At 42.8% G+C, this 26,667-nt stretch overlaps 1 protein-coding gene across 1 annotated transcript in view; it reads left to right on the top strand.

Annotated features, from left to right (window-relative positions):
* Nucleotides 1-26,667, top strand: part of ATP6V1H (ATPase H+ transporting V1 subunit H) — a 38,345-nt gene that overhangs the window by 10,648 nt on the left and 1,030 nt on the right. The window contains exons 2-14 of the mRNA XM_085861503.1: nucleotides 8,676-8,782; nucleotides 11,393-11,492; nucleotides 14,140-14,229; nucleotides 14,513-14,626; nucleotides 19,022-19,126; nucleotides 19,854-19,901; nucleotides 20,547-20,644; nucleotides 20,793-20,985; nucleotides 21,140-21,318; nucleotides 21,445-21,570; nucleotides 21,787-21,888; nucleotides 25,412-25,525; nucleotides 26,513-26,667. The exon at nucleotides 26,513-26,667 is cut by the window's right edge and continues 1,030 nt beyond it. Of these exons, the coding sequence (XP_085717629.1) occupies nucleotides 8,682-8,782; nucleotides 11,393-11,492; nucleotides 14,140-14,229; nucleotides 14,513-14,626; nucleotides 19,022-19,126; nucleotides 19,854-19,901; nucleotides 20,547-20,644; nucleotides 20,793-20,985; nucleotides 21,140-21,318; nucleotides 21,445-21,570; nucleotides 21,787-21,888; nucleotides 25,412-25,525; nucleotides 26,513-26,570 (1,428 nt within the window). The 5' untranslated portion in view covers nucleotides 8,676-8,681 and the 3' untranslated portion in view covers nucleotides 26,571-26,667. The remainder of the gene's footprint in view (nucleotides 1-8,675; nucleotides 8,783-11,392; nucleotides 11,493-14,139; nucleotides 14,230-14,512; nucleotides 14,627-19,021; nucleotides 19,127-19,853; nucleotides 19,902-20,546; nucleotides 20,645-20,792; nucleotides 20,986-21,139; nucleotides 21,319-21,444; nucleotides 21,571-21,786; nucleotides 21,889-25,411; nucleotides 25,526-26,512) is intronic.

The raw sequence follows: 26,667 nt of genomic DNA, 5'->3' as shown, positions 1-26,667 counted from the left end.
AAAATCCCACAGGCGTTGTTGGTTTTCTTCTCCACGCGCCGTACGCCCGCGTTCTCAGACCCTTTCCAACGCGGAAAGGGTTGTAGCGTGGTCCGTGGAGAACAGTGTTCGGAGTGCGGGAAGTGGCAAGGTGGTGCTGTTGTCGGTTTGATCCAAAATAACGATAGAACAGAAAAATGGCTAACTCAAAGCATCGCAGCCTGGATGAATCACACATATTCCCTCTCAACAACGGGTGTGGACTAACTACACATTAACTTATCGATATATCTAACCTGAGGACCTTTCTGGTGTATTGCAAATCTCCATAGCCGTTATGTATATATATATATATATATATATATATATATATATATATATATATATATATATATATATATATATATATATATATATATATATATTACGGTGATAAAGCTTGGGCAAAATGGAACAAATGGCCTCCTGTGTCCCCAAGTTTCTTGTCTTTCCTTGTACAGCTCAGGCAATATACTTACAGTCCCTTTAGAAAATATTTGCACCTCTCGACTTTTGTCACATTTTGTTGTGTTACAGCCTGAATTTAAAATGTATTAAATTTAAAGATTTTTGTCACTGTTCTACACAAAAAAACATGTTTTTATAATTTTTTAGAAATTATTAAAAAAATAAAAAGATGAAATGTCTCGCCTCAATTCCGTCGATTGGACATGATTTAAGGGGCTGTCACACCTTGACGTTTTAGCCAGTGTATGGCAAGGTATCAAAATGTATGCAAAACGCTGGCGTACACTGAACTATTGATGTTTTTTTTTAAGTTTTGGGTGTATAATAACGTGTTGGACGTATGCATAATGTATTAGTAACGTACACAGAACGTTTCAATCACATATAGATAACTTATACCAACGAATGCTGAGCGTGTTGTCGGCGTTCACAACCTATGCCCAACGATAGTGTAGCTTATGCATAGCGCGCCAGCGTATCGCAGACGATCATGTGGCGTCGGCTTTTAATAGGCTGCGGCTCGACGATTCAAATCATAACCGCACTAGACATCGAAGTGTGAAGCCGCTGTCACACCTTGACGTTTAAGCCAGCGTATGCCGACGTATGAAAAATTTGCCGAACCAAGCTGGCACACGTCAAATACGTTATGGGTAAGTTTTGTATACGTCGTAGTACGCTGGCATATGTCGTCATACGTCGAGAAATTTTCAGCATGTTGAAAATTTCTCGGTGTATGACACACGTTCTGCATACGCTGGCCATAAGTTGTAGGCATGTTACGCGATCGTTGACGCACGTCGACACGCGTTACTTGTAAGGTACTCAGAAGTCGAAACACATCGAGGTAATGGTTAGCGTCAGTGTTCCAGACTCCCTGTTTTTTTTTGTTTGTTTTTTTTTAATTCGGTATGACGGTGATGTTGACACTTCGATTTCTAATGCGGTTATGATTTAAATCGTTGAGCGGCAGCCTTTTAATTAAATTATAAGTGCACTAGAAATCGAAATGTCAACATCACCGTCCTACCGAAGAGAAAAAAAAACAAACAAACAAAAAAAAACCAGGGAGTCTGGAACACTGACGCTAACCATTACCTCGACGTGCTTCGACTTGTGAGTACCTTGCAAGTAACGTGTGTCAACGATCGCGTAATGTGCCAACAACACGTTACTCATAGGTTAGAAATAAGTTTTGGGTACACTAAACATTACCTCGACATGTTTCGACTTATGAGTAACTTACAAGTAACGTGTGTCGACGTGTCAACGATCGCGTAACGTGCCTACAACTTATGGCCAGTGTTATGTGGAACGTGTGAGTCATATGCTGGCATACGTCGAAAAATTTCAAGCATGGAAAATTTGTCTAACAGCTCGGCGTACTACGACGTATGCCAGCGTACTACGACGTATGCCAGCGTGCTCTTAACGTATACAAACTTACCCATAACGTATTCGACGTGTGCCAGCGTTTTAGACAAATTTTTCATTCGTCAGGCATACGCTGGCTAAATCGTCAAGGAGTGACGGGGCCTTTAGAAAGAAGCACACCTTTCTATAGAAGATCCCACAATTGACCGTGCATGTCAGAGCAGAAACTCCACCATGAAGTCCAAGGAACTGTCCCTAGAAACCTGTGTTCTCCTCAAGGAGATACGGACATACCCAAGAAGAAAGGCGCTCCGAGGTAGAATTGTGAGGAAGTATAGATCTGAGGAAGGGTATAAAACAATTTCTACAGCGTTGAAAGTTCCCAACAGCACATTGAGCTCCATCATTTGGAAATGGAGAAAATATGGAACTACCCAGACTCTTCCTAGAGCTGGCCGTCTGACCAAACTGAGCAACCGGGCAAGAATAACCTTGGTCAGGGAGGTGAACAAGAACCCACTGACAGAACTCATGCTATGGGGATGCTTCTCAGCGGCAGCGACTGGGATACTTGTAAGGATAGAGGGAACAATGAATGGAGCCAAATACAGGCAAATCCTTGAGGAGAACCTGCTTCAGAGTGCAAAAGACCTTCAATTGCGGTGAAGATTTACGTTCCAACAGGACAATGACCCAAAGCATACAACCAAAGCAACACTGGAATGGCTTCAGAACAAGAACATGGAAGTCCTTGAGTGGCCCAGCGAAGGCCCAGACTTGATTCCAATTGAGAATCTGTGGAAAGACTTGAAGATTGCTGTTCACTGACATTCCCCTTCCAACTTGACAGAGCTTGAGAAAATCTGAAAGAATGAATGGGAGAAATTCCCCAAATCGAGATGTGCAAAGCTGATACAGACATACCCAAGAAGACTTGAGGCTGTAATTGCTGCAAAAGGCACTTTTACAATGTATTGACTGAGTATGTTGAATACTTATTAACGCAAGACATTTCAGCTTTTTATTTTTAGTTAATTTGTAAACATTTCCAAAAACATGTTTTCACTTTGTCATTACGGGGTATGTTTAGTAAATCGGTGACAATTAAAAAAAAAAATTCAATCCATTTTAAATTCTGGCTGAAACACAACAAAATGTGACAAAAATCGTGGGGTGTGATACTTTCTGAATGCACTGTGTATACTTTATAACATATCCACACACACGCCCTTCCCTGGTGAAGTGCAAATGTTCATCTGTTCATTTTGGAGACGTGTCAACAGAGTGATGATATAACCATAAACAGTGCAAACAAAGTTCAAGTGCACAAATAACTAGTATTTTTGCAAAGCTTTTTTTGTTTTACGAGCCTGGTGGTGGCTTCACGCAGTTAAGGTGGCTGGCTTAAGATCATAGGGTCTTGAGTTTGATCCCCCTGTCCTACTGTTAAATAACGCCAGGTAGGTCGACTCAGCTTGTCTTCCTTCCGAGGTCAGCAAAATGAGTACCAACTTACTGGAAAACGGGGCACTGCATCAGTGGTACATCCATGCTCACAGCAATGATGCAACCAGCAGCCATAGGCTGCGTACAAAGTAATAATAATCATATTTATTTTATATGCAGAGTCAAGGCTCATGGAGGAGCTGGCATTCAATGTTTGAAAGTCTTTGTTTTGATATGCTCCCCATTTTTATTTGCATTGATTTGATAAATAACTTTATTGATGCAGAGTTTGCAGACCCATCAGTTGAATGGCGATTAGTAGTTGTTACAATTGCTTAACCGTTGTTCATTGCTTATGAACTACTGATTGTATTTGGCATGCACAATTGTCAGATTTGTCAGGAAGAAGGTTCAAATACAAGATGTCCTCTATCGCGCCCACTCCGCCGTCATCCTTCAGTTTACGTATGCTGTCTGCTCTTGTGCCATTCTTCAGGTGGGCAAAGGGCCTCGTTTTCACAAAACAAATAACTACGCACCAGTTCTATTTTGTGTCACGTGTCATAAAGTAGGCCAAAGTATACCCTTCCTCGTATATTGAATGCAAATCCCATGCCATAGGAAGTTGTCTGTCAAGATCTTGACAATCGCTGTATTTTATTTTATGTGTTCTGATGGGTAAATGCCTTTCAAGCCACATGTGAATGGGTCTCGCTTCATGGGTGTGTCGATGTTGAGAGGTAAAGAACATACAACCTGGCTGCTACAGACTGACAAGTTCAAAGTACAAAGGGTGGATGGAACACAGCTTGATGATGATTCAAGGGATTGATAATTCTTCATAAAGTCTTCCAATGTGTTCAAGCTACGTTGTGTCAAACGAAAGCAATATACATTTCCAAGAAACGTGTTTTTTATTTCATGTTGGCCAGTCTATGTCCACCTTGAGATGGATTGGTCGACAAAAGCCAACCAACTAGCTTCGGAAACCTAACTTTGCGCGAAAGTGGACCACATGCTGTCATCATCTTGCTTCACAGAGGAGATTTTACATGATAGAGCAAACAGGTTTTTGTTTTCCATGGAAAATTGAGAAGGTTGTATAAACTCGTAGTTATTTTTGAGAGGTAAAGGATATTTCTCTAATTCTCGAAATCTGTTAATTTGTGTACTTTTACCTATTTCTCTCCATCTCTCATTTAATATGTACAATATGGTGTATCCAACAGTATTTATCTGTTTATTTTATCTGTATATCATTTTTTTTGTATTCATTTATCTTTTCATACATTTATCTAATATGTAAAGCTTTTTCTGACCACTGACTCACTGACTGACTGATTAAAGATCGGGATCTTCCGGGTGACGTAGAAAGCTGAAATTTTGCATGTTGATGGACATCGAAGCTGACACACCAAAAAAAATCACAGAACCATTCAGAAGCATCTGTAAATGAAAATATAAATAAACTAGAACGGGCACTCGTAGAGCGCATACCTTCGCCGCCACTACTTTTTTTGTTCTTGGTATGAGTGTGGGGAACTGGTTTCATATGAATGGTCTTATGACACAAACCACATATCTATAATGTCATGACCCCCCCGACTTTCGGGGGCTACGGACTAAACAACAATCAACTCACGTCGTTTTGGTGAGTCTTCACTCGCAAGCTCGGTGAATACAACGTTTCAACAAGAGAAGGTAATCTCGTTTGATGCTGGTTTCATGCAAATCGAATAAGAATTGACTGAGTTATGCCGAAAACCGCATATTTTTCAAGGGCGTGACCCCCCCCCCGACATTTTACCCCAACCGGTGACGTGTTATGACGTCATTGTGTCACAAGATTGGGCATTAAATTCTGAACATTTTGGTGCTGGGTTCATGTAAAGCGGACAAGAATTGACCGCGTTATGACAAAAACCGCATATTTTTCAAGGTCCTGACCCCCATGACCTTTGACCCCTAACCGGTAACAAGAGTATGGGCGTCATTGTGTCATATTGCATATCACAAGATGAGGCGTTGAATTCTGAACATTTTGGCGTTAGTTGCATGCAAATTGAATAAAAATTGACCGTGTTATCGTAAAAAGACGATTTTGACCTTTTCTTGACCTTGACCTTTGACCCGAACGATCCCAAAATCTAATCGAATGCTTCCTGGCTAATAACCAATCATCCCACCAAATTTCATGCAATTCGGTTTAATACTTTTTGAGTTATACGAATCACAAGATTACAAATAAATAAATAAATAAATAAACAAATACACGCCGACCAAAACATAACCTTTCGCAGAATGCGAAGGTAATGAACAAAAAAAATGAAAATGCAGGTGAGCGATCCGAGACAATCAGAAGCACGGTAATTTTTTTGTGCCAACGGACATCGAAGCTGGTACACCAGAAAAAAAAATACCAACAAAGAACCATCGGAAAGCATCCGTGAATGAAAATATAAATACATGAAAAATCAAATGCAGGTGAGCGACCCGAGACAATGGGGAAGCACAGTTCGTATGTTTACACAATATGTAAGCATACCCCACAGGTATATATATATATGGATGGTGAAGCAGCGGATTTGCCTGACGCGAGTGGTTGTCACATTCGCCTCGCCCGCAAGGGGTCCGAGTTCCGCCATCCTGCCAGCTCGAAGACCGCACGAGGTGGACAGGTCCGAGGCAGGCTCTGGTCTTCAGCTCGCCTTTCCCTCAGAGGTGGAGGCCTCAATAAAGGCTGTGGCCACCGGTTCTTGGGTGTACGTGTGTGTGCGTGTTTGTGGTGCCAGTCTATTAAGTAAAACTGCATTTTATAAGTGCTTGTACATAAATTGCCTTGCATCTCGATTCGGTTAACTCTGCCTTCTTGCGTGCTTCCCCCCTTTCCACACATTATAAATAAACCCATGTGTTAAATGTATCAGTTCGTTGCTGTGTTTCCTCCATTGGCTTAGCATGACGCGTGTTGGTGAATTATAAAGGCTGTTTCCGCTCTAAATGTACGATTGGACCAACGGAACTTCGGCGACCGTCCGCTCGGGTTGCGCACGGGTCGGGCACGCTAACGGCTCGAATCGTACGACGGCCGTCGAGGGTGTGAATACTCGGCAACTCGCCACGTGGATTTCTAGGTATTTTGAAGATTGGCAAATAACCCTGTACCACGTGGTGTAATTATTGACTATTCACGGTCCGGTAAGGGACCCGTACTTGTCGGCGTTTTCTGAAAGGTACGATCTAGATTCCGGGTGTTCGGTGGAGTCGACTCTGCAGCTCCATCTAGCGGTCGTGCTCGTCACCGATACCCGGCCTGCAACAATATTACAAGCAGATATTCACAAGGCAACGATACAGGAGAAAAGTAGTTGCCCTTAGCACGCAAGCCCCTGACACTATCTTACTTGCACTACAAAACACAAGACAGGCATGCCTTCACAATCATCCAGGGAGAGTAGAATGGAAGAGTAATCATATAGAGAGAATGTGGCGCTGGTTCAACCCCTGGCTCACCCAATGCAGACAGGCGGGCCTGCGTCCATCCAAAAGTGGAGGATATGGAAGTAGGGGGTAGTGTAGAGAATATAATGGTGTCAGTGCTATGTCTGGAGTGGCGAGTGTAAGTTGGGTTGGAGCCGCCATGCTTGAGGATCACGTACTGCAGTCTGTGCACAGGGCCCTTTTGTCAGGCAGCAGCTCCTGCAGAGACTCCCCTTGGCACAGCTGGCTAATTGATAGCTCGCTCATCCTGTTATTGTAGAGCCTGGCGCGAGGCGCGGCAAAGGTGCCTTTGAGGCACCCCCCTTCCCCCCTCCACCGGCTTGTGTTCTCTCCCCATCAGCTCTCCTGCTCGCCTTGTCTTTGAGTGCCTTCCAGAAGTGTCCTTTTGAACTGAGTAGTGAACACCCTTCTGGGAGGATCTTCTGTGGATATGGCATCATTATACTTACCACTTTAGCGCTGTGATTGACTTTGTACTGTGAGAAATGTTGCATTGCGTTTTAAACGGGTAAAGTGCAGAGAAGGAAGGAAGGAAGGGAGTTAATTTACTTGAGGATCGAATGTGTGTTGAATGGTCCAGGATTGTTTTAGCCCATACAGGATACGAGGGGGTGAAGGGTGATGGGGAGGCACGGGGGGTGGCGGCTTGGAAGCGAAAGGATGAGTGATTGGGGATGGATTTGAAGGATGGATGAAAAGTCTGAAAGTGAAAAAATTAGATGGAAGTTGGGGAATCTCACAAAGAGAACGAGCCTAGCTAAACTCACACAACGCATGTTCCCCATCCCCTGTATGAAGGGAAGTGACCTGTCTATGCACACACACTAATGAAATATCTAACTTAGGGTCTCTTACTTGTTGGATGCAACTCCCCCAGGCATCCTTTTTCAATAACCGTAATGTATATGTGTATATATATATATATATATATATATATATATATATATATATATATATATATATATATATATATATATATATATATATATATATATATATATATATATAATCTCAAAACATGTGGAGCGTGACGAGTACTCCCCTGATTTTCATTAGACATAGACCTACACCAAAGCATCACCTCCAACCCAGAGGCCTCGGCCTGGTGACTCTGTTTGACAGATGGTTACCGTAACCATGGCTCAGTGACTCTGTCAAACACCATACATTGTGGTCTGTATGGTGTAGGTCTGTGTCCAATGGAGATCGGGGGAGTGCTCGTCATGCTCCACATGTTTCGATTTACCCGCCGATCACATCACGTGCCTTCTGATTGAATGGTTTGCATTATCGGGAACAATTGTCTGGGTGGCAAATGGACGGTTGTTCTTTGCAAATTATGTGTTTTTTTCCGTGTGAGACATAATCCGTGGTGATACTCACTCCCACAAATTTTGGGGTCTGACAGTACTTGAGATATAACTGACTAATGTTGCATACATGTGCTTTTACTCACCCGAGAGGTGCACGACACACATCATATATATGTATATGTATATGTATGTATGTGTATATATATATATATATATATATATATATATATATATATATATATATATATATATATATATATATATATATATATATATATATATATCTATATCTATATATATATATATATATATATATATATATATATATATATATATATATATATATATATATATATATATATATATATATATCAGCCATCTTTTTATTTATCCACATATTATTGTTTTGTACGATACTAAGATTGAGACAGGCATGTTCTTGTGTTCCTTTATTTCATTTCATTTTATTTTAATGCCCTATTATAGATGAAAATTGAATGTTGTGATGTATGCTGTTATTATAAAAGTATTTATTTTTGTATTTTCTCCATGCAGTTTGTCATGGAGAAACCAGAACAACCTGAGGTGGTTCCCACAAATATCGTGGCTGCCAAGGCGGCTGAGGTTCGCCAGAGTTCTGTAAATTGGCAGTCCTACTTCCAGTATGTATTGCTCCTGGATTCCAAATCCCTGCGAGATGATTTATTCTTGTTTTTCTTTGTTGCATGCATGTGTGAGTTTATAATATACATATATATATATATATATATATATATATATATATATATATATATATATATATATATATATATATATATATATATATATATATATATATATTGGCAGCAATGTGTAATTTGTTCAGCATGCAGGTGATCTTTAATGTCCACGAACAAAAAATACCCAGTGTTGGCAGACGTCTTCCAGTTTAACGTCCATGTGAGGGACGACATGGCACACACATTGGTGCTTTGCCCTGCCTGTGAAACACCAGGATGACAGTTTATAAGCTGGGTCATGATTCTAACCCAGGCTGGGTGGCTCAGACGAGTGCACAACCCTCTAGAATGTCTGAGTTATCCTGCCAGCCCTTTTGGAGAATATAAAAAATTGATCCTCAACTTAGGTCTTTCGTGTTCTTTTGGTATGCGATGGCTTTCTGCTTAGAAAGTTCACAGTTGGTTTGAAAAAAAAATGTTTTTTTGTTAGAAAATTGACAGATTCAAACATTTTTATATTTGGGGGGGGGGGGGAGGGGGGTGATTTGGAAGTTGGTGTGGTTATAAAACCAAAATAAGGAATTGTTTAATTTGGATTTCATTCAATGCATCAACAAGCAACACATTTTGGATGGGCTGTTCTGCTTTTTTGATAAATGCCTCTTATTTTAATTTCTACTTGCAAAGATCCCATCCTGATGGATGGGAGGAAGAGGAAGCAGGACTGACGTACATGTTTTTACGATCGCACCGCTGCAAAACACAAACAAACTAGAACGGCACTCAGTTGAGCGCATACCTCCTCCAGGTTGACCAGTTTACGTTTTGTATCCCACTGATTGACCAGATCTGGATCTGGACCTGAGGCAAAATTTAATCTGCTCGTTCTTGTCATCGAACCAACTCGTCCACCTAGTTTTGTCATAATTTGTGCACAACTTTTTGAGATATCGTGCTTTGTATAATTTCTGGCTCCATCTCTCAATGGTGAAGAATCAAAAAATTATCACATCCAGATCTTAGCCAAGGTCAAATGAATTCTTCCTTTTCACACATCCAACCTGTTTCATCTGAATCCGTCCATAACTTTTTCAGATACCGTGCTATATATTATTTTAAGTCAAGAATCACTTAAAATAATTATCGGATCCACATCCGGATCTTCACCAAAAGTGAATAGATTCTTCCTTGTCACACGTCCAACCTGTCCCCCAGAGTTTCATCCGAATCCGTCCACAACTTTTTGAGATATCCTGTTCACAGCCAAACAAACAAACGGGTGAAAACAGCACCTTCGGTAGCAGATGTAAAAACTGATATTTATCTTGTAACAGCTCCCGTGGCCGAGTGGTTAAAGTCACTGACTCATAAGCTGGTTTGATCCCTGCCTAAGCCAAGTTTGAAATTTCTTCCTTTTGGGTGTGAAAAAGCATTGCACACGATGCGTCTCCTTCCATTCTAACTCTTGCTTTTTCTTTTCTTTTATCCCTTTTACTCGTTAATTCCCTTTCTTTATCTGTCTGTTTTGGAGAAGTGAATCCTGGCAGAAATTTTTCTGTTAGGCTTACTTTGCTGTGGCTGGATGGGTTTGAGGGTGGAGGAGTTGCAGCTGAATCCTGGATCCTATCCAGGTTCCTCCTGATGGCTCCATATTTGCTCTTTTACTTATTCGGTTTCCTTCTGATGACCCCAATGCAGTAGTTGCTCATCTGTTTGATTAATATTGTTTCGGTTTCAGGGGTGACTGGAATGTTACACGAGGCGGTTTCTTCGACCCACTTGCCTGACCTCCGAACCTGAAGCCACCAGCCATGGATAACTCAGTGGGCTGACGGTTCCCAAACAACCGTGGATGCCGGTTAATGTATATGAATCGAATAACAGGGTCCGGCGCCCAGCGTCACGTTACCCTATTCTATTAGTTATTTATTTTAACTGGGCGACCGCGCTGTACACGTCCCATTCATCTTCTTATTAGGTACGGCTGAGCGAAATCGTGTGTGGGGCGTTAACTATCTCGGACAAATTAGTGTGGCAGAACTTCTCGTCTTTATGTTGTGCCCCCTTTGCCAAACCAATGATGGAAAAGGTACAACCGAGCAGGTTTGAAACCTTCACCAAATATAATCACTTGCAGTATTTACAGCAAGGCATTGGTCAAAAGCATTTATACACAAGGCAATCGGTCACGTGAGAAGTACAGGGAATGGAGGTTCGAGAGCAAAAGGATGAGGAATTGGGATGGATGGATGGATGGATGGATGGATTATATATCAGGTAGATTGTTGAATGAAAGGGATGAAAGCATACAGAGGGGAAAAATCCCACACAACGCATCTTCCCCATCCCCTGTTAGGAAGCGATGGGACCTGACTAAGCACACATGTGAACGAAAAATCTCACTATGGGTTTCTTATATGTTGGATGCAACCCCCCAGGGTCCATCTTTTCCATAACTGCAACAATATATTCATGTTATTATTATAAACAGTGAGAGTCTGCATTGTTGGAAGCTCTGTCTTGTTATTGTTTTTATTTATTTTATTTTTTTAGGAGCCAGATGATCTCTCAGGAGGACATGGAGTTCATCAAGAGGTTCCAGCTTTCTCCTCACGAGAAGAGACAGCTGTTGCTTGAGAAGGAAGGATATATGGTACGGCATCTCAGCGTCTCCGGTTACCGATGCCATTAAACCATTGATTCGTGATCAAGTATTATTGTTATTTTGGGACATTGCAATGACAACTCGTGCTATGGAACATTCATGGCAGCTCTAGGAATTACCTTATTACCTCCAGGAAATGAAAAAATGCAGCATTAACATTCATTGCTTATTTGTGTTTTTTTGCACGTTGTATACTAAGCACACATACTGGGATTGTGGTTAGAGTTCAATCATTCTCATTGATGACAAGTGGATAATTCAAGTGAGTTCGTCTTTCATTTCGTCACTACCCCCACTATTCTCACCACCCCCTGCACTTGTATTGCCGAAATCTTTCATGCACTTGCTGACCAGGTCGGACATTCGACTGAAGGTGATTAGAGCAGTAATTTGTAATTTGTTCAGGGTGCTGGTTACAACTCCAATACTAATCATTAAAGACACCATGGGATCTATAACATCCATCAATGACCAGTGCAGTCACATGGGTTCTCCGACTTGATGTCCGTACAATAGACTGCACACACATTGATGAATTGCCCGGCATGTGAAACACCAGGATAGCATTTTATAGATAGGTCGAGATTGGAAACCTAGGCTCGAAAGCTCGGATGGGTGCATCCGTGCATGAGAAGTGCTGAGAAGTGTGCACACTTCTGGCCTATCCTACCAGCCCACTTTCATCTCAAATGATGATATAAATACAAGTGCAATATTTTTATTGATACAAAAAGCTGGTATGGAGGAGCTCTAACACCTGTTGTTGTTGGCACTTGTCAAGCACATTTTGATTCATTCATTCATTCATTCATTCATTCATTTCCACTGAAAGTGAAATTCTCTCTTGCGACTCTGCTTGGGGCAAAAAGCGAAATCTAGGTATGTTACAATGTATGAGAAATGTTTTTACTCTGGAAATTAATGTTGATGCTGTGGAAAGTCAGCTGAATTTTTAAGCGCCTGAAAAGTTGCTTCTTGGTATGAGGACACGATGGAGTAATTAACAAACTACATAGGATGTCATCCTCATGGCTTGCCTTCACAATGCCAACACTCATAGCCTTTTTTTGTCCACAGTGTCAAGGATTGTGGAGGAGCTCCAATTCAAAATGCAAGAAACAGTGGAAAGAGAGGAGGGGGTGGGGGTGGCACCAACAGCAGGGTTGAGTGACAAAATAGAGGTAGACTTGGAAAAACAATGGATGTGGATAAAAATGAAATTCAGGGGAGGACACAGTGGGTGAACAAGATGGATACAGCTGCAAACTCAAACATAGAATTGGAAGGAAAAACTATTAACTCAGAATAAGTTGGGCTTGAGGAGGGTTAATTTGAGTCGAAAAGATTATTATCGTTGTGGATGGGGGGGGATGACCTGAGATGGTGGTGACCGGCTGTCTTGAAGTCCTGGAGGAAAGAATGACATTGAGGAGGCTGAGGAAGTTAGTTTCACAGATGTGACAAAAGAGGAACAAATAAGTGTAGTTGAGCAGTGAGTCTGGATTTTTGGAGTTTTCACCAAGAGGGGGTTACTGGCCAGACTGTGTGTGCCTTGCAGTAACCTGGGGGTAGGGACATTGCCTGGAAAGAGGATCAGAGGGTGCCAGACCAGAAAGGAGGGGGTAGTAGAAGACAGAGAGACCACCAAACTGTTTGCGATGTAAAAGTGATTGACCCAGAGACTTGGCTTCATCGCAGTCGATGCAGATGATTTTGAAGGCCTTGATTTTCACGTTTGTTGTTTTGACAACATCAAACGATCATAAATCCTTGACAACCACCATAAATAAGCTTGCCTTGTCACCAAATATGAATCAAGATACGACTGCACAAAAAACTGACCGAGAAGAAGTATTCAGCAGTTGGGAGGTTAAAAAAAAATTGTGAATTTTATTGGGACTTAGGCTCATGGAGGAGCTGTTGCACGTATATCACGGCATGGGACAACAGTGGAGTTTACTTCAGAAAACATAGCCAGTGATATCGGAGGAGGTGATGGAACTTTTGGTACTTGTGATGCCGTCTCGTGACATCGCCTTTATTTCCAAACTCAGTGAGGAAACTGGGGAGAAACCTCACCCCCATCCCCCCTCCATCCCAGTCATGGAATGCCAACCCCTATGGTTTTGCTCTACCCTCTAAATGCTGAGCCTTGATTTTGGAAGGAGCACGTACCATTTTAAAAAGTCTTTGGTATGGCTCAGCCAAGGTCACAATCGAACCGCCGACCTCCCAGACTCAAGGTGATGCTCGAACCACAATCCCACTGAGTGTGTTAATTCGAAACCTGAAACAGCATCACAATGTATAAAGTGACAAATTAAACATTTTGAATGCTTATTTACATTCCTGCCATGAAATAAAACTTTTTTTAAAATCAGAATTAAATCCGAGCTGTTGTTTACATGGTTGGGTTTGGGTGGGGGGGAGGAAGCGGTAATTGTTCTTTTTTTAAACATTTTGGAGAGAGATCTCTAAGGATTATTGGATTCCATCAGGTTTAGAAATCCTCCTGTTGTGTTCCCTCTCCTTTGATTGACATTGGAAAAAAACAAAAAAAAAACAACCTTTTCTCATTGACAAAAGTAAAATGCCCAGAAAGGCTCTTCATGATGAATGTTTTTCATCACTTCAGTGTGCGAAGACTTTCCTCAACTTGATGACACACATTTCACGAGAGCAGACTGTGCAGTTCGTCCTCACCATGGTTGATGATATCCTGCAGGTGAGACAAAAATGAAACCACATCTTCTTCCACCTGCTTCTTCCAATTCACTCAAGTACCTCCTCTATACATCAATCAGGAATGTTGTGGTGGAAGTTTTAGAGACGAGCTGTGCAATGATGGAATAAAAAAAAAACCATGGTTCTTGTTCTGTGTTGTGAAACAACAACGAACGATGGTGGTGGAAAAGCCAGAAATTGAACTGCTGAATGATTATGAAGAGGAGATTCCTCAGACTGGCAGTGAATACGTAATGATGAAAAGTTACAATTCTCTTTTGCAGGAAAACCATTCTCGAGTGCAGATCTTTTTCGATCATGCTCGACGCACAAAGACGTCGCCATGGTCTCACTTCCTTCCTATGCTCAACCGCCAAGACCCTTTCACCGTACATCAGGTGCTTTGCTTTATTTACATGCATGATGATGAGATGATGTATGCCCAATTGATAGAGATGAGGAAAGCACACTGGTATACAGGCTGGAAAGTGAAATAAAAATATGGAAAAGTCGAATAAGTGGGAATAACTCGCACATATAACATTGACTCGGTTCGCGCATCCACCTTGAGTCTGGGAGGTTAGCCGTTCAAACCCCGGCCAAGTGCTCGGCATTTAGACAGGGTAGAGCACGGACAAACAACCATAGGTTGTCAACCATTGCATAGACTCAGTGGGTCCAACGGCCTCCTCCTACATTGAAGTTCCTTGTAAGAGTACTTGTACGGGATGTCCATAAATTACCATTCCAAATTCAAACCATCATAAAGAATAAGTTTTGAAGTGGGATACAACAATGTGGTTTGTTGCATGTGAAAGAACATTTCTCAGTTTTCATTTTCAAGATCATCATCTGAATCCAAATGGACTTATTGGGACTGCACTGGAATGACTCGTGAACATGTTCAACATCTTCACCACTCATGCATGGCCAGGCTGCAGGATGCTAGCCGTCTACTTTAACTTTTTGTGCCACTCACGAATCCTTTTTCTCGATGGTGGCTGCCTTCAATAGGTCATCCTGAAGCTTCGGCAGACCTGTGTAATTGATTTGGTCTTTATAAAACCATGCAACACACTGCTTTTTTTTATGATGATGCCATTTGCAGTAATTGTGGCGTCCAGTGTCACAGGTGACACCTGGATACAGAAATAATGTTGGTATGTAAAACTGAGAAATACTCGTTCACACGCAGTAAACCACATCGTTGTATCCCATTAAATTTATTTTATTTTATTGCTGTTTGAATTTGGAACGGTAATTTGTGGACACGCTGTATTATTTCCTCTGCCACTGAAGGTGAAGGAGGTTATGTTTTCACCCCTTTCTGTCCGTTTGTTTGTGTGTAGGATATCTCAAAAAGTTGTGGACGGATCCGGAGGAAATTTTGTGGACAGGTTGGGTGTGTGACAAGGACGAGCTGATTCGATCTTGGTGAAGATCAGGATCCGGATCCGACGACTACAATTTTTAAAGTGATTCTTCACCATTGGAGAGATGAGGCTAAACTAATATATAGCACAATATCTCAAAAAGTTGTGGATGGATTCCGATGAAACTTGGTGGACAGGTTGTGTGTGTGACAAGGACGAATTAATTAGATTTTGATGAAGATCCGAATCCGGATCTGGATACGACAATTATTTAATTTTTTTAAGTGCTTCTTCACCATTGAGAGATGGGGCCATAAACGATATAGTTCTGTATAGCATGATATCTCAAAAATGTAATGGGCCCGATATGTTCTCGTGGATCAGGCATTGCATGGTGGAGGTATGCACTCTACCGAGTGCCCTTCTAGTTATTACAGTATTATTGTAAAAACAAGATTGAGGAATTTGTGATGAAAGGAGGTACAATTACAAGAATGTCTGCCTTTTTGTGTTGAGAATGAATTGCACCAGGTTAGTTACTTTTTGATCAATTTGATTGCTTGATTAATGTTGTATCAGAGTGCAAGCATGTGATGAGCCACATTTTGAGTCTTTCCATGGCCGTTGTTGTTCTAAGTGTCTCTCTACCCTGCAGTTGGTGTCCCTCCTCCCCAGCCATTTCCACTATATTCTTGTTCTTCTCGTTCTTGTTCTCTATAGAGTCTAGACTTTGTATAGAATGTTGATATCTGTCTATCTCTCTTTCTCATCTCGTTACTCGCATCTTGATTTAACGCGTGTGTATTAAATAGCTGCTTAATTCCTCGCCATATTTGGGGTGCTCCTTCTGCCAACAGAGCCAGAGTGACTGTCGTACTGAAAGTATTTTGACCACAAATAAAATACAATGCCCGTTATAGCTCATTTGTATGTACTGCTACACTGAATGAATTTGCTGAAAATGGTTTTATAATAAATATACTTATTGATTTTCATATTGACAAAATGATAATAGACAATGCATGTAACATTCCGTTTAAATGAGGACTGCTTAATTATTTTTTATGCCTCCGTGGGCGAAGTCACCCGAGGCACGATGTTATTCGGGTTGTCCATCCGTCCGTGTGTCCGTGATAGGTTCTCGTTGCCACAATAACTTGAGAACGGCTGAAGAGATCCAAGTCAGACTTGGTACAAGTATGTATAATGATGGACAGATAAATTGATTCGATGATGGGGACAAGAGCTCAAAGGTCAGAGGGCCCGTTAGGTTAAAAAAAATTCTGTAACTGCGCTAACTTGTGAACCAGCAATAGGATTTTTGACCAAACTTGGCAAAAGTACAGTGCCTATAGAACATCTACACCCCCTTTAAGGATTTTCACCTTTTGCTGCCTTACAGCCTGGAATTAAATTGCATTAAATCAGACCTTTTTCCACCTTCATTTACACATCGTAACCCACAACTTCCACATGAAAAACAAATTCTACAAATTTCAGAAAATTAATTAAAAATACAAAACCAGAATACCTTGGTTGTATAAGTGTCCACCCCCCTTAGTTAATACTCGATGGAAGCACCTTTGACAGCAATTACAGCTGTGAGTCTGTTGGGATAGGTCTTTACCAACTTTGCACACCTTGATTGAGCAATATTTGTCCATTCTTCTGTACAAAACTGTTCAAGCTCAGTCAAGTTGTGTGGGGAGCATAGATGGACCGCAACCTTCAAGTCATGCCACAGATTTTCGATTGGATTTTGGTCGGAGCTCTGACTGGGTTACTCGAGGACATTTATCTTTTTGTTTCTCAGCCACTCTGGTGTAGCTTTGGTGGTGTGCTTCGGGTCATTGTCACGATGAAAGGTGAACTTCCATCTCAATTTCGGCTTTCTTGCAGAGGGCAGCAGGTTCTCCTCATGGATTTTTCTGTATTTTGCTCCACCCATTTCCCTTCTGTCCTGACAAGTGCCCCATCCCGTGCCACTTTACCGTGCAGGCCAGACTTGTGGAGTGCTTGGGATATTGTTGTCACGTGCACATGTGACCAATTTTTTTCCAAAAAGGCCTGTAGCTTTTTCACAGTTGCCATTGACCTCTTGGTGGCCGCTCTGATCAGTCTCCTCCTTGCTTGTTCATCCCGTTTGGAGAGACGGCCTGATCTCGACAGGGTCTTGGTGGTACCATACTCCTTCCACTTCTTAATGGTTGTCTTGACTGTGCTCCAAAGGATATTCAAGGCCTTTGAAATATTTTTATTCCCATCCCCTGATCTGTTCCTTTTCCACAACTTTATCTCAGAGGTCTTGTGAAAGCTCCTTTGTGCTCATGGTTGAGTCTTTGCCGTGAAATGCATGACTCAGCTGAGGAAACTGATAGGAAAAGCTGATTTTATTCTGAAATAATCAGAATCGCTGCTAAAATTTAACACAAGTGGAAGCCAATTAAGTTGGTGTGTAATTTTGAAGGTGATTGGTTGCACCTGAGCTAATTTACAATTGCTATTATAAGGTGGGTGGACACTTACTTTTCCATTGATGATATTCTAGTTTTGTATTTTTAATTAATTTTCTCTAATTTGTAGTATTTGTTTTTCACTTGGAAGTTGTGGGTTACGATGTGTAAATAGAGGTGTAAAAAGTCTGATTTAATGCAATTCAATTCCAGGCTGTAAGGCAGCAAAAGGTGAAAATTTTGAAAGGGAGTGTAGACTTTCTATGGGCACTGTATTATATTATAATGCAAAGATGAGCTGATTAGCTTTTGGCATGAAGAGGTCAAAGGTCAGAGGTCATGTCACGTAAAAATGTGATACTTGAGAACAGCTGAAGGGATTTCAATCAAACTGGGTACAACTATGTATAATGATGTCACGATGAACTGATTAGATATTTGGGTCAAGAGGTCAAGATCAAAGCTGATGTTCTGTTAAAATGCTGTTAACGTGATAACTTGTGAACCGATGTTGTGATTTTGACCAAACTTGATGCAAGTATATGTTGTGATGCAAAGATGAACTGATTTAGATTTTAGCATCAAAAGGTCAAAGGTCAGAGGTCACGTCGGCTAAAAATGTTTCCTCAATAACTTGATGGGATTTCGACTGGAATTGGTACAGGTGTCATGTTCTCTGTCTAATTTATTGCTCTCTTACTCTTTTGCGATAAAAGCTTAATTGCGAGTCAGGCACCACGACACTTTGTTCTCTGCATTTATTTGACGTTCTCTTCATTAAATGTTTGCTGCATTAAACTTGCAAAATTGTTTCTGTAACCCCGCACTCAACAAACTTAATATGGACGGAGGCATATAGGTCGACGTCGCGACGTCAAATTATGCCAAGTTTAGATACTGTGCCATAATTCACCGCGTACAATTTCAAACACAATTAACTAACAGTTTCTGGTTGATAAATATCCAGGCTGCGAGGATAATCTCAAAGCTGGCAGCATGGGGCAAAGAGCTGATGGAGGGGAGTGATCTCAACTACTACTTCAACTGGATCAAAACCCAGCTGAGCTCGCAGGTATGTCCTGATTGTTTAAATGCCGCCATTTTTAACAAAAGTGCTTTGTTTGCTATGAGCGGGCATGATGCTTTCTTCAATTGTTTCTCTGTTTGTATGCAGCGCAAGGCTCTGGGGTAGCACAGTTGGCTGAGGGTTTAGCGATGCCACTGATTCAATGCCCTCTGCTGGTTAGGGCAGGAATTTGTAATTTATATAAGATGCCAGTGATGGCTCACCCACTCTTCGCGAAGGACACCGTGGGATCTCTAATGTCCAGCAACTCATGATGGCAGATGGGATGGTCGGTTTAACGTCCATCCAAAGGACGGCACACACATTGATGAATCGCCCTGCCTGTGAAGCACCGGGATGACAGTTCATAGCTGTGTCGGGAATCAATCCAGGCTATCCAAGCGAGTGTTTGTACATCCAGGCCATCTTGTCAGGCCCTATCAATTGCTGATTTAGTTGATCGCAATGCCGCAAAGTATGAAAACGTCATACTAGCGTCGATAAAATGAAGTCTTGGCGTTTTGGATTTCCTTTTCCGATCTAAAAGTCATGTTTGTATGACTTGCTTGATGAGGGTATATATTATGAGACCAATGGATGGATGTGGATGAACATAGTCTGGACAAAAAATCATAAACTGATAAATGGATGCTGAACCTGGCAAGAGATAATTATTTGATGTACATTTCTGCCTTTCTCTTTTCCCTTCCACCCATGCCCCTCTTCCTGACAGAAGTTGAAGTCTGGAGCGAACGATTCTGGACACATGTCTCCGAGCGAGGTGCGTGGTGATGGCTTTATTTTAACCTTGTGTGGAATTCTACATTCGTGCAATGAAATATAGAGACCGTGTCACTAAGCAATGCACTACTCTCAGTTTATATGCACTGTCCATCTATAATGTTGTACAGTTCTTCTGCAAGGCACGGGAAGAGAATGTTGTGCGCATTTACAGCACCTACCACTACGAATTCCGAGATATAAAAAAAGGACAACAATTTCCAATTTCTTCGATTAGTTTGCAAAGCCTGGTGTTTGCTTCGTGGTTAAGGTGCTGGCTTTGGATCCTCGGGTCCTGAGTTTGAGCCCCGTTGGCTGCTGAATTAGCACGAGGTGGGGTTGACTGAGCATGTCATTCCTTCCGAGGTCGGCGAGATGAGTACCTGTGTACTGGTAGAAGGGCACAGCCGCGCTCCAAGAAATGATAGCTACCTGGCAGCCAAAGCTGCCATATGCAAGAACAGAAAGATTCGTTTGCTCAAACCTGTTATTTCTTTTTCTTATTATTATCATTATTATTATGATTCTTTTTTTTGCAACTATGTCCAGTGAAAATCCAAACAAGAAATGGAGAAAGTGATTTGAGATTTCAATGGGGAAAAATGTCGTGAGGATTACTGCTGTCGTTGTTTCATGCATCTCTTAGAGCTGCCAGTACGTGCAGTGTGTGGCCGGTTGCCTGCAGCTGGTACTGCGTGTTAGCGAGTTCCGCTATGCCTGGGCGCAGATGGACGGTGTTAATTGGTAAGGATGTGGCAAAGATTGGGAGAATGAGAAAAGCATATTGTTGTATTGGGGGATTGGTGGGTGGATTGGGGGGGGAGGGCAGGGGAAGTATAGTAATGGTGAAAGTTCAACCAAGAAATCCATGATTTATTTCTGTCCCCGGCAGCATTATGTCTGTGCTGAACAGTAAGTGTGGCTTTCAGCTACAGTACCAACTGTGCTTCTGCCTGTGGCTGCTTGCGTTCTGCCCGGAGCTGTGCCACATCCTGCGAACCGCACCCGCCGTGCCAGTTCTCGCGGACATCCTTCAGGAATCTGTCAAGGAAAAGGTCACCCGAATCATCCTCGCTACATTCAGGGTCTGCTACCTCTTCAAATTTGGTTCATCCATTATCTCGATGTTATAGATGTCGTTACATTTGGTTGCTGCGCACTCATCCTATTCTCTTTGACTCCACCTTAAATATGTTGAGGGGTCATTGGTTGTCGTGGATTAGTTGCCTATGTTTGCAGAACCTCTTAGAGCGAACTGAAGAGCGTGAGGCCCGTCAGGACCTTGCCCTTGCAATGCTGCAGGGAAAGGTGCTGAAGCAACTTGAGAACCTGCAACAAGCCAAGGCTGACGACGAGGACCTGCAGAATGATGTTGATTTCCTAATCAAGTGTCTCGGGGAGAGCGTCCAAGATATGAGGTGCATTCTGATTTATTTGTTTTGTTCCTTCCTCTCCTTCCTTTCTCCCCCCCCCCCACTGTGTTGAGAGTGTTTCCTTTTTTAATGTCAATAACGCCTATGGGCTGTGTTTACTGCATCTTGCAGCTCGTTTGATGAGTACGCATCGGAGCTACGCTCTGGACGTCTCGAGTGGAGTCCTGTGCACAAGTCTGAGAAGTTCTGGCGGGAAAATGCAACTCGTCTCAACGAGAGCAACTACGAACTCCTCAAGTACAGTTTCACCTTTTTGTGCTAACATGGCAGAGAAGGCGGATACAAGTAGGGGTGTTGTTTTTGAGTTGTGCTTGAGAAAAAGTGGGTGCATTGAGTACCAAGTTTTGAGTCGGCGGGAGGGGAAGTATAGCAGTGTCGATATACGAATTGAAATATTTTGCTGCAGTCTCAGTCTGAGTGTACATGGTAGTAATTGGCTCTTCTGTCGGTTAGAATCCTGACGCATCTCTTGGAGCACTCGCAGGAGCCTCAGGTGCTCGCCGTGGCAGCCCATGATATCGGGGAGTACGTGCGGCACTACCCTCGTGGCAAAAGGTTTGCTTCTTTCCTTGTTTGTGGATTCTTGCGTTGTGGTTAAATTGCAGAAAGTAAACGGACTGCACAGTGGCCTTTGTGACGTACTCGTTTATGTGTTCCAATCGAAGTTGTGGGCAGAGGCTAAAATTGAAGCTCTTGCTGAGACGTACAAAACGACTCCATTCCTGTGCAATGTTGTTTGAAAATCTGAGCTTTGCCCAAGTCACATTTCCATGGTTTGCTAACTCTGGATGGCCTGTTTAAATCGCACACAATTTGGGGTTTGAAGAAGTCGAAGGTCTCCCGAGACGGATCATGTACACGTTACCTATTTTGTGGCCATTCAAGCTTTATGCGTAACTCACCCAGAGTGGTGTGGGGTTGACCTCTCAGCCTGCAGGATGGCTAAAAGGAATGTCATCACATCCACAAAAACTCATCGCATATTTCCAATAGGCATGTTTGAGGGGTTGCAAAGCAGTGAAGTGGTGGAGGTGCCTTCTCCGTGTTGATGATGCGCATTGTTAAAAGCATTGCCGTTTTCTCCAGAAAACACTTTACCCACAAATGATACTATTGTTACGAAAATTACTTGGTGGTTAATTATATTCAGCAGTCATATCTTAACGAGTGTCAGCATAAACATTTGTCAGCCCCAATTAGCATCGACCACGAATGGATGTCTCGTTTGATTCCTCGTCATCCTCGACCTTGTCTGTCTCTCTTTACCCTCTCCCATTCACGCGTAACTTAAATCACCCCGTTGTCTTTTTCGCACACTCGAGAGCCGCATGCGCAAGGCCTATGCAGGAGTGGGCCAGAGGGCTATTTAAAAATGGCAGCGACGATAGCGCCTCTTGGTCACTTGCAGCCTGGGACCCCCAAAGAGTGGACGCTCAGCCATTGAGTGCACAGTCCAGAGAGCCCAGCCACCGGTCACTCACAGTCCAGGATCCCTGGAGAGTGAGTCACTGAGCTGTGACTATCGAGCCAAACAGCCGAGACCCGCTAGCGAGTGAGCGCACAGCAATCGGCACAGCACAACCAGCTGTGGGGACACCCTACCAGAGCTGCACAGCAACAGAGCCAAGGATGAGATCGAACTGGGAGAGGGGTCCGAGGTCACGCCTGCGTCATGCATCTCTGCATTCTAGGAAATGCGCACACACACTGTCAGCTCTCCTGTTCATCTTGTGTTCCCGACTGAGTGTGCCCGTATTAACCTAGTGTTAAAGATAGCCGTAGAAACTGTTACCGACAAGTTAAGCGTGCCGTTCGCCATCTCCGTTCCTTTTAATTGCCTTTTCATGTCCTGTGTCTCCATCCACATTATTTATTACCTTTGCCACCGAAGGTGGATGAGGTATGCTTTCACCCCTCGCTGTCTGTTTGTCTGTCTTTACAGGATATATCAAAAAAGTTGTTGACAGATCCGGATGGAATTTGGTGGGCAGGTTTGGTGTGTGACAAGAATGAACTGATTCGATTTTGGTGAAGATCCGGATCTGGGTCCAACGGCTAGAATTTTTAAAAGTGATTCTTCACCGTTGAGAGATCGGGCGAAAAACGATATATGGCACGATATCTCAAAAAGTTGTGGAAGGAGTTGGATAAAACTTGGTGGACATGTTGGGTAGGTAACAAGGAAGAATTCATTCGATTTTGGTGAAGATCCGGATGTTGAATCTGGATATGAGAATTATTTAATTTTTAAAGTGATTATTCACCATTGCAAGGGCCAAAAACGATATAGTACTGTATAGCATGATATTTCAAAAATGTATTGGGCCCGATATGTTCTCACGTATCAGACGTTACGTGGTGGAGGTGCGCGCTCCACTGAGTGCTCCTCTACTTGATCCTGTGTTGCCTTTAAAATGAGTGGCTGTGTATTTTGAGCCATTATCTCTTCCTCTGCTCGAGCTAAATCCCCCCGACTTGATGTACATGAACATAAATTTGAATGGTGGTGGGGGGGGGGGGTTCTGGATGTATTTCCACGAAAAATAATTGCAAGACAATCCTTGAAAGACCTGAACCTGTGTGCCGCCTTCTGCTCCTTGGAGATGAACATCCTGTTACCCATCTTCTTTGTAGAAAAGCCATGTTTTGTCAGCATTGATCCCCGTTCAGGGACGTAGCCCTTTTCTGTTATAAACTCCACGAAGTCACACCTGAACGAATGTGTGTGCTGGACTCATTCACATGATACTCGATACTCGATACATGATACTCATTCACATGATACCGACCGACGCCACTCGTCCTGCCACGCAACTCGTCTAAAATAACGATTTTTCTCTGCTAATGTCATAACCTACAGGATTTTTTTCACTCCACTGCCACTTGGAGAGGCTTGACGTTTAGCTGTGTTTCAGTGTACAGTATGCGGCTAAATATCATTGGGTTAAAGAAATCTCCTGGGCACAAGCTCTCTCGATTGTGGTGCCGTGTCGACTGAAAACGGCAAGGGTGGGAGAAGTTGGCAGGAGACTTTACCTCTGGCCATTATGTGGTCACAGCTCTACATTCAAACACATGTATGATTAAGTTTTATGTGCGTTCGGGAAATAAGCATCACATTTATTCCCTCGTGTATAAAGGAATCCGCATTTGATGAAGGTTTCCTGTAATTTCCAGGTGGTGTAATTCTGAGAAACAAGGTTGTCTGGATGCTTGATGTATGAAGTCTTCTCTCCCCTCCCCCCACCCCCCCCCCGTTTTTTCGGATGGCTCCCTTGGCCATTCTGGCTCTGTCATCCTGGATGCTGATGTTTGATATAAACGAGCCCTGTATTGTGTACGTAGACTAGCATCAGGATGGCCAACTTGATGCATTATATAAGCATCTTCAGGAGCAGGATGCTGGGACAGAGTTGCTTTCAGTCAGCGATTCGACGGTGGCCTGAATTGGAAAAAAACTCAGACTTGATGCCATGGGCTTTTCAGGTGCAAACAATATGTCGGGTGCTATCCGCTCCCCAAAATACATGAGAGGCTTGGGAAGCGAGAATTTCTGCTGCATTGCTAAAGCTTGAATCGGCTCGCTAAACCGTTCGTCTGCGATTTGTGACCATTTTCATCAAAAGAATTGAATTTGATCGCCCTTGTGACCACTGCCTCATATCCTTGTAACCTTCCAGTTTCTTTCCAATCCAACAGTGCTCGACGAGAGAGGCACCTGGGAAACGCTCTCACGGAATGCGGCTGAATCACTTCGGCCTTGCTGAGTCCCGTCGCGATCGGCACACGATGCGTCAACGCTAGACAGAACGATCCCTCTTGATGCTCGTGTCGAAACTGTCCAAGTGGACTGTTTATCTTTTCCTAATTTACAAAGCTTCCCATTTCGCTGAGAAATGACCCGCTGCTCATGTGCAGCTCTCATTGGACCGCACTGCCAACGCTACTTCAAAATGACCTCATAACGCATCAAGTTGGCCACTCTGCCTCCTGCCTATGCACATCTTTGGACACTATAAATAAAGCTTGTCGTGCATCGAAGAGTTTCGTTTTTGATTGCGATTTGTGTTTGATGCAGGGTGATTGAACAGCTGGGTGGCAAACAGCTCGTCATGGGCCACATGCACCATGAAGACCAGGGCGTACGCTATAATGCACTGCTTGCTGTGCAGAAGCTCATGGTACACAATTGGTGAGCAGTTGGAAGGTCTCTTGGCCTGAAGTATAAACATTGTGGCTCCCAACAAGACGGTAGATACACCCCCCCCCCCACCCAACCCCCTTACAATTTGCGGCATCTTCAAAGATGCTGTTGGATTGTTGGATTTAATATACCTAATTGTTTTATTGTAATTGTACAGGGTGTTCCAAAAATACCCGGACAACTTTGGTTGCTGATATATTTATAACCACAAATGACACAACGATGCCCTTTGGTTTATATTTTTTATATATTATAGTTTATTTCTGGATGTGCGTTGGATTGATTTTTCTGGGATTTTGTGTGAAATGATTCACGCACTCGTTCAACGTCTGCTGAACTCGTGCATGGTTGATGGTACTTTTCTGTTTCTGACAACTTTCCAGTGTCCTTAAACCTCTTGTGTGCCACTCTCTGATACCAGTCTGCGATGGCGGGTTCCTTCCATGCCTTGCATGGAAATTACGCTGAACTTGCTTGTCGGATCTCTTCTCGATGAACCATTTGACGCACTGAGCTTTCTCCTGTGGCGTGGCCATTTTCTTTTACATTAAACCACCAGACCTGAAAATCAAGAAAACTTTATGGGTTTCTGTTTCACAACAAACAAAGGGTATCGTTGCATCATTTGTGGTTCTAAATATATTAACAACCAAAGTTGCCCAGGTCTTTTTGGAACACCCTGTATGTCACATATTGTGTGATACTGCCCCAATTGAAGTGCAGTAGTTCTGCCGGACCGCACAATCGCCCCATAGTGATGCAGATGTAATAGAAACGAATGGGAATATCAGGTTTCAGTTCCACATGACCCCTCCCCCCCCCCCTCCTCCTTGTGTGCAGTATGTTAACTGGACCCGGATCTCATTCGGAATGCCAGTCTCCCTGAATGTCCAAGCATTGTTAAACATGTTATGACCTCTCATGGGTCTTTGGTGTGAATGGGATCTCAGACATAGTTTGTCGCATGTTTTGCAGGGAGTACTTGGGCAAGCAGTTGCAGTCAGGGGAAAATGGTGGCACAGCGCGGAGCTAGCTACTTCCCTCCTTCCTCCATGCCCTCGATTACCCCTACGGCATCACGAACAACTCTTCCAATGTGTGACCAAATCAAAAAAGCCGAATCCCAGTGA

Source organism: Eptatretus burgeri, chromosome 17, assembly GCF_056783735.1.
Source record: "Eptatretus burgeri isolate ZD-2024b chromosome 17, Ebu_testis_v1, whole genome shotgun sequence".
NCBI classification, from domain to species: Eukaryota; Metazoa; Chordata; class Myxini; order Myxiniformes; family Myxinidae; genus Eptatretus; species Eptatretus burgeri.
The sequence above is the reverse complement of the archived record's forward strand: the minus strand, read 5'-3'. Positions and strand labels throughout refer to the sequence as shown.